Source organism: Polyodon spathula, chromosome 14 (assembly GCF_017654505.1).
Source record: "Polyodon spathula isolate WHYD16114869_AA chromosome 14, ASM1765450v1, whole genome shotgun sequence".
Classification (NCBI taxonomy): domain Eukaryota; kingdom Metazoa; phylum Chordata; class Actinopteri; order Acipenseriformes; family Polyodontidae; genus Polyodon; species Polyodon spathula.
Window position 1 is genome coordinate 39,864,913 of NC_054547.1, and position 9,143 is coordinate 39,874,055.

A 9,143-nucleotide genomic window follows, 5' to 3' on the forward strand; every position below is an offset into this window, starting at 1 on the left:
TCAAGAGGAAAAAGACAACACAAGGGGAGTGGAAGCGGTTTTTGAGGGGGTTTGGCAGCAATTTACACAGTTTCATTTGTAAAACATGTTGATGTTTTAAGTGTGAGCCTTTTTGGATCTGTCCAGTTCCAATTCTAATAGAGGTTGGGATCATAGCAACAGTCAACTGAACCCTCAAAATACCACTCTGTGGCGTACGAAATGAAAAGATACTTTGAGGTTTCTGGCTATCCCTCCTCTACCAAATGAAAAGATACTTTGATTTTCTCTCCTCCTCTCTAAAACCTTATCCCCCTCCAACATTGATCTGACCCAGACATTTCTCACATACAGAAAGAATCAACACACAGCTGAGTTACTTGTCTGCAATTAAGGCTCATTCCTTAGGAGGCTGTGTGGACCAGTGGTTAAATGGAAATGGTTCTTTGCTTGTGATGCTGGTTTGATAAGTTCAGTGCAGAAGCAAGGACAGAACTGAGTTCTAGTACCCTGGATTTGGCATGAAGCTCGTTTCTGTATTTATAGTCTCACTTGGCTCCTACAATGCCTGCTGATACACTACAAGTGCTCAACCTAATTGGCTGTAAATCTCATTTTATGGGACCCACCTCACTTCACCCTCTCTAAGTCTCCAGAGGGGTACTGATCCCAACCCCCACCCCCTGGGAGGAGGATCCTGACTTCAGGATTGAGTGCAGCCTTTATCCCGTCACAATGCACAGATCCGGCTGGCTGGCATGGAAACGAGGGATGTGTGGGGAAGGGGGGATGAAAGGGAAAGTTAGTGAACACAAAGAGGAATCAAAGACAGGGAGAGCAGCAACTTGAGAACAGAAGGCAAGCTTCATCCTCTGTGATCTACCGCCCAGGACACATTTCACTTGCGGCTTGTTGGAAGGATTTAAAGGTAAACTGTTTCTTACAATGCAATTGATCTATATTGATTTTAAAGTGTGTGGTAGTTGTGGTAACGTTAACCTAATGCTACTCTGTTCTCAGGAGTGATTCAGTGATGAAACTGCAGGGAGACAGAGTATCTTTGAGAGAGTAAAAGAAATGGTCAGTGACAGAGTAAAGAGTAAAAGAAATGTAATCGTTCATTGCAGACAGGGTGTAACATTTCAATGTAATACACTGTAGAACGGGCTGGACGATGGTACGAGGAATGCTTTTTTATTTATGCACATGGGCCTCATCGTTCCAGAGCTGGCATTTGCTAAACTAACATCACAAGCAAAACTGCAATGCATTTTTACTATATTTTTCTATATTTTTTACTACTATGTGTGAACCAGGGGTGCTCACCACTATTTAAGACGAGGCACGTTCCATCCAGTGGGGTCTTGCCTGCGAGTCAGAGCTCTTGCACAGCACTGTACTCCACCCTCACAAACACAGAATACAGGCTATCCTTTACCACAACACTGCATTAGCACACCTGTAAAACTGTCTGCCCGGATCTCAACCTAACTGCCACGTTGAACACATGCACACACACACACATACACGATAGTATTCCTATATTTGTGGGGACTTCTCATTGACACTATATTTTTATTTATTATTTCTAACTCCAATCAGACAAAACTCCACACAGGGTGAAAGCCGACAACAAACTAAATATTTTGGCATTTTTAATAAAATTTTAAAGGCATATTTAGATCTTAAAAAATGTGTGTTACCTTGTGGGGACAACCCCACAAAGTATATTTTTCAGGAGTTACTATCTTTGTGGGGATATTTTCTCAAATTTTGTCCCCACATTGATAATAATACCTGCCCACAGAGACACACAGACACACACACACACACAGACCACAACATAGACACAGACACACGAAATCCTAACTTTCCTTGAACTCACCAAAACTACTTGAAAGTGAGACAGGCAAACAAAGTTCTAGGCAAGTAGGTGAACCCTAAACCCTAAACCTAAACCTTAAACCTAACCCTAAACTTTAAACCCTAATCCTAACCCTAACCCTAAACTCTAAACCCTAACCCTATGTTTGCGACAACATCTGTTTCTTGGAAGGAAGTGCTCGACAGGGCAAGATTTCTAGCAGCTAGAATCCCTTTAATCAGCTGGCAAGCCCTCCATTAAGATATAGTGCTATCCTTATGTTTCTGTGCTATTTTAGAGGATGCCGGTGATCACAGCTCAGCCACCACCCTTCGGCAGGCTGCAGAGGGAGAAGCACATCGAACAGCTCTTCTTGTCCTTACGCCGGGGGGGGAGGAGGGGGTCCCAGGAGCCACAGAACAGTCTGGGAGAAGAAGCAGGACAGGGGGACTCTGGGACACTGGAGCCGGAGGCACAGTCCAGCATCCCCAGAGTCCTCAAGCCAGCGGGCGCCACAGAGAGCAGCGAGCAGAGCCTGGCTCTCCTAGTGGACGAGGAGCAGCTGTGCATCACAGCCAGGCCGGGGCTCCAAGGTGAGGGGAACACTGACAATTGCACTGCACTCTTCTTGAGTCTATTAAAGATCTGCAGGTGTCATGTGTCAGGGACTCTTTATTTAACTATTCCTGTTATAAGGAGCTTTAATAAATCCTTTACAAATATAAAAAACACTCCTTGATAAATTTCAAGCTGCTACATTGTACTAGTACTCCACCACTACAGTTGTCTTCTCTTAAAATTGTGCTGTATTTGTACGAATCTCTAAACCTTCAAAGTTGCTGATGTGTTGATTTGCTGTGCTTCGCAGGACTGGCCTGTGAGCCCGGGAGGACCTACAGCATCACCACAGCTTCTGGGAACCAGCTCTATGTGGTAGTCGAAGGTAACCCTGTACATCCTCCCAGCCATAACACCCGTCCACTCTCTCCCTCTCTCTGACATGTGGTACGTGTCTGCTCTCTCCCTCTCTCTTTCAGACATGTCATGCCTGTGTCTGCTCTCTCTCTCTCTTTCAGACACATCATGCCTGTGTCTGCTCTCCTGTGGTCCCGCTCGCTCCTGCTCGCTCCGTGGGTACAACAGAGAGATGCAGGAGGTCTTCCTGTTCGAGAGGCCCCTGAGGGCTGATGCGTGCTGTCTGGGCTGCTGCTTGATGGAAATGCAAGCGTTCACACCTGACCACCAGCTCATCGGGACTGTGCGTCAGAAGTAAGGGACGGATGATTGGTGTTTGTGTGCAATACCTATTTATCTATATAGATCTTACAGTGCTCCCTTGTTATAAGGCAGCCCCATTTATATCATGGAACAGGTTATAAGCAGGTATGGTCATGGCTCGGGTTTGCTCCATAATGCCATTAGCACATGTTCTTGCTATGAGGAGGAACACAAATTGCACTGCATTGTATATCTATGTAGGTGTTCTAATCGCATTGTCTCATTAAAATATTGAATATTTTTCTTTGGCTTTTTAAAAAAAAGTTCTTTAAAAGCTCTGCAGGCTACATAAATTATATATATATATATATATATATATATATATATATATATATATATATATATATATATATATATATATATATGCAGCTACTGTAGTTACAGCAGTCTGGTATGCGCAGGCTCCACTCACTGCTGACACCGCCTTCTCCATTTCAACTGGATCTTCATATTCAGACCTTACACATAAACTAATAAACGATTGTTAGAAGCATGAGAAAATGAGCAACTATCTTTATCTTTACACTAAAGTGTGCCTTTGCCCTGACTCCTGCATGTCCACCTGTTGCAGGTGGAGCATGTTTACCCCCCTCATGGAGCTCAGTGACTCGGATGGGACGTCCTATATCAGGATTCAGGGCCGCTGCTGCCCCTGTCGCTGCTACTCCACCCAGGAGTTCCAGGTACTGGAGCCCTTCGTGTATACATGGAATATTCACACACTTTATTTCAATACATTCTGTTTTACAGTATAATTTTATTACTTGTGTCTTAAGGTGCTAATTATAAAAAATATAAAAAAAAAACATTCTTTTAAAAAAAAATAATAATCAGGTGGTGTCCAAGATTGGAGACAAATTGGGAAAAATTTGGAAAAAATGGCCTGGCTTCAATGAAGACTACAACATGGACCACGAATACTTCGGTCTGGATGGTAAGATTTGTTATCTTAACATAGTGAGCTCTCCTCACTCTGCTTTCCTCTGTAATGACGAATGAAAGTATAACAATGTCTCAAAATGTTTTTATAAACCTGTAGATAAGATTTTGGATGGCAGTAACTGGAATTCAAATAAGCAATGGCTAGAGATCCAGGACTGTTTTCAAGTTGTTATTTCTGCAGTCCCTCTGATCAGCTGCGAGACGAGGATCTCCATCAACACCATTAATACACAGCACCCTTATTCTCTCTATAGTCCCATCTGAAATGAGCCTGAAAACCAAAGTGCTGTTACTGGCTGCTGCATTCCTACTGGTAAGAATGAAACTACACAATGCCTGTGGGGATCTGAATGAGTGACAGCAAGGCTTGGTTTGAATATAGGACTCTCCAGATAATTAATAAATATTTCAGTCAAGAAGAGTTCTGTTCTCTTGTTGCTGCACACTGGGATATGATGCAGTTTATATCAGGATGCTGGGATATGATGCAGATTATTTCAGCACACTGGGATATGATGCAGTTTATTTCAGCACACTGGGATATGATGCAGTTTATTTCAGCACACTGGGATATGATGCAGTTTATTTCAGGACGCTGGGATATGATGCAGTTTATTTCAGCACACTGGGATATGATGCAGTTTATTTCAGGACGCTGGGATATGATGCAGTTTATTTCAGGACGCTGGGATATGATGCAGTTTATTTCAGCACACTGTGATATGATGCAGTTTATTTCAGGACGCTGGGATATGATGCAGTTTATTTCAGCACACTGGGATATGATGCAGTTTATATCAGGATGCTGGGATATGATGCAGTTTATATCAGGATGCTGGGATATGATGCAGTTTATTTTAGGACGCTGGGATATGATGCAGTTTATTTCAGGACGCTGGGATATGATGCAGTTTATTTCAGCACACTGGGATATGATGCAGTTTATTTCAGGACGCTGGGATATGATGCAGTTTATTTCAGGACGCTGGGATATGATGCAGTTTATTTCAGCACACTGGGATATGATGCAGTTTATTTCAGCACACTGGGATATGATGCAGTTTATTTCAGCACACTGGGATATGATGCAGTTTATTTCAGCACACTGGGATATGATGCAGTTTATTTCAGGACGCTGGGATATGATGCAGTTTATTTCAGCACACTGGGATATGATGCAGTTTATTTCAGGACGCTGGGATATGATGCAGTTTATTTCAGGACGCTGGGATATGATGCAGTTTATTTCAGCACACTGGGATATGATGCAGTTTATTTCAGCACACTGGGATATGATGCAGTTTATTTCAGCACACTGGGATATGATGCAGTTTATTTCAGCACACTGGGATATGATGCAGTTTATTTCAGCACACTGGGATATGATGCAGTTTATTTCAGGACGCTGGGATATGATGCAGTTTATTTCAGCACACTGGGATATGATGCAGTTTATTTCAGGACGCTGGGATATGATGCAGTTTATTTCAGCACACTGTGATATGATGCAGTTTATTTCAGGACGCTGGGATATGATGCAGTTTATTTCAGCACACTGGGATATGATGCAGTTTATTTCAGCACACTGGGATATGATGCAGTTTATTTCAGGACGCTGGGATATGATGCAGTTTATTTCAGGACGCTGGGATATGATGCAGTTTATTTCAGGACGCTGGGATATGATGCAGTTTATTTCAGCACACACTGGGATATGATGCAGTTTATTTCAGCACACTGGGATATGATGCAGTTTATTTCAGCACACTGGGATATGATGCAGTTTATTTCAGCACACTGGGATATGATGCAGTTTATTTCAGCACACTGGGATATGATGCAGTTTATTTCAGGACGCTGGGATATGATGCAGTTTATTTCAGCACACTGGGATATGATGCAGTTTATTTCAGGACGCTGGGATATGATGCAGTTTATTTCAGGACGCTGGGATATGATGCAGTTTATTTCAGCACACTGTGATATGATGCAGTTTATTTCAGGACGCTGGGATATGATGCAGTTTATTTCAGCACACACTGGGATATGATGCAGTTTATATCAGGATGCTGGGATATGATGCAGTTTATATCAGGATGCTGGGATATGATGCAGTTTATTTCAGCACACTGGGATATGATGCAGTTTATTTCAGGACGCTGGGATATGATGCAGTTTATTTCAGCACACTGGGATATGATGCAGTTTATTTCAGGACGCTGGGATATGATGCAGTTTATTTCAGGACGCTGGGATATGATGCAGTTTATTTCAGCACACTGGGATATGATGCAGTTTATTTCAGGACGCTGGGATATGATGCAGTTTATTTCAGCATGCTGGGATATGATGCAGTTTATTTCAGCACACTGGGATATGATGCAGTTTATTTCAGCACACTGGGATATGATGCAGTTTATTTCAGCACACTGGGATATGATGCAGTTTATTTCAGGACGCTGGGATATGATGCAGTTTATTTCAGCACACTGGGATATGATGCAGTTTATTTCAGGACGCTGGGATATGATGCAGTTTATTTCAGCACACTGTGATATGATGCAGTTTATTTCAGGACGCTGGGATATGATGCAGTTTATTTCAGGACGCTGGGATATGATGCAGTTTATTTCAGCACACTGGGATATGATGCAGTTTATTTCAGCACACTGGGATATGATGCAGTTTATTTCAGGACGCTGGGATATGATGCAGTTTATTTCAGCACACTGGGATATGATGCAGTTTATTTCAGCACACTGGGATATGATGCAGTTTATTTCAGCACACTGGGATATGATGCAGTTTATTTCAGCACACTGGGATATGATGCAGTTTATTTCAGCACACTGGGATATGATGCAGTTTATTTCAGCACACTGGGATATGATGCAGTTTATTTCAGCACACTGGGATATGATGCAGTTTATTTCAGCACACTGGGATATGATGCAGTTTATTTCAGCACACTGGGATATGATGCAGTTTATTTCAGGACACTGGGATATGATGCAGTTTATTTCAGGACGCTGGGATATGATGCAGTTTATTTCAGCACACTGGGATATGATGCAGTTTATTTCAGCACACTGGGATATGATGCAGTTTATTTCAGGACACTGGGATATGATGCAGTTTATTTCAGCACACTGGGATATGATGCAGTTTATTTCAGGACACTGGGATATGATGCAGTTTATTTCAGGACACTGGGATATGATGCAGTTTATTTCAGCACACTGGGATATGATGCAGTTTATTTCAGCACACTGGGATATGATGCAGTTTATTTCAGCACACTGGGATATGATGCAGTTTATTTCAGCACACTGGGATATGATGCAGTTTATTTCAGCACACTGGGATATGATGCAGTTTATTTCAGCACACACTGGGATATGATGCAGTTTATTTCAGCACACTGGGATATGATGCAGTTTATATCAGGACGCTGGGATATGATGCAGTTTATTTCAGCACACTGGGATATGATGCAGTTTATATCAGGACGCTGGGATATGATGCAGTTTATTTCAGCACACTGGGATATGATGCAGTTTATTTCAGGACGCTGGGATATGATGCAGTTTATTTCAGCACACACTGGGATATGATGCAGTTTATTTCAGGACGCTGGGATATGATGCAGTTTATTTCAGCACACTGTGATATGATGCAGTTTATTTCAGGACACACTGGGATATGATGCAGTTTATTTCAGCACACACTGGGATATGATGCAGTTTATTTCAGGACGCTGGGATATGATGCAGTTTATTTCAGCACACTGTGATATGATGCAGTTTATTTCAGGACGCTGGGATATGATGCAGTTTATTTCAGGACGCTGGGATATGATGCAGTTTATTTCAGCACACTGGGATATGATGCAGTTTATTTCAGCACACTGGGATATGATGCAGTTTATTTCAGGACACTGGGATATGACGCAGTTTATTTCAGGGCGCTGGGATATGATGCAGTTTATTTCAGCACACTGGGATATGATGCAGTTTATTTCAGGACGCTGGGATATGATGCAGTTTATTTCAGCACACTGGGATATGATGCAGTTTATTTCAGCACACTGGGATATGATGCAGTTTATTTCAGGACGCTGGGATATGATGCATTTTATTTCAGCACACTGTGATATGATGCAGTTTATTTCAGGACGCTGGGATATGATGCAGTTTATTTCAGCACACACTGGGATATGATGCAGTTTATTTCAGGACGCTGGGATATGATGCCGTTTATTTCAGCACACTGGGATATGATGCAGTTTATTTCAGCACACACTGGGATATGATGCAGTTTATTTCAGGACACTGGGATATGATGCAGTTTATTTCAGGACACTGGGATATGAAGCAGTTTATTTCAGGATGCTGGGATATGATGCAGTTTATTTCAGGACGCTGGGATATGATGCAGTTTATTTCAGGACGCTGGGATATGATGCAGTTTATTTCAGCACGCTGGGATATGATGCAGTTTATTTCAGCACGCTGGGATATGATGCAGTTTATTTCAGGACGCTGGGATATGATGCAGTTTATTTCAGGACGCTGGGATATGATGCAGTTTATTTCAGCACACTGGGATATGATGCAGTTTATTTCAGGACACACTGGGATATGATGCAGTTTATTTCAGCACACACTGGGATATGATGCAGTTTATTTCAGGACGCTGGGATATGATGCAGTTTATTTCAGCACACTGTGATATGATGCAGTTTATTTCAGGACGCTGGGATATGATGCAGTTTATTTCAGGACGCTGGGATATGATGCAGTTTATTTCAGCACACTGGGATATGATAAGAGTGTATTTCAGCAAAAAAAAAAAAACTGTTTTTAACACATACATTTTAAAAATATATAGTAGGAAAAATAATGGTACTCTGTTGCACTGTGAACACAGCTTAGAGTTTTGCACTGGGATTTATAAAGGATAACTGTATTTACTGTTTTTTGTTTTTCGCACACAGAACTACATGTTTTTTGAGATGAGCTAAACATTCTGGAAGAGTACAGAGAGAGCTGCCTTGACCAATGGGAGCACAGAGAGATCA

At 41.9% G+C, this 9,143-nt stretch overlaps 1 protein-coding gene across 1 annotated transcript; it reads left to right on the forward strand.

Annotated features, from left to right (window-relative positions):
• The first annotated feature begins 715 nt into the window (after positions 1 to 715).
• On the forward strand, positions 716 to 9,143 carry LOC121326668 (phospholipid scramblase family member 5). The gene is made up of 8 exons (XM_041270017.1): positions 716 to 907; positions 2,142 to 2,436; positions 2,712 to 2,786; positions 2,920 to 3,112; positions 3,693 to 3,804; positions 3,956 to 4,055; positions 4,318 to 4,376; positions 9,060 to 9,143. The coding sequence occupies exons 2-8, from the start codon at positions 2,145 to 2,147 to the stop codon at positions 9,084 to 9,086; spliced, it is 858 nt and encodes a 285-aa protein (XP_041125951.1). The 5' UTR covers positions 716 to 907; positions 2,142 to 2,144; the 3' UTR covers positions 9,087 to 9,143.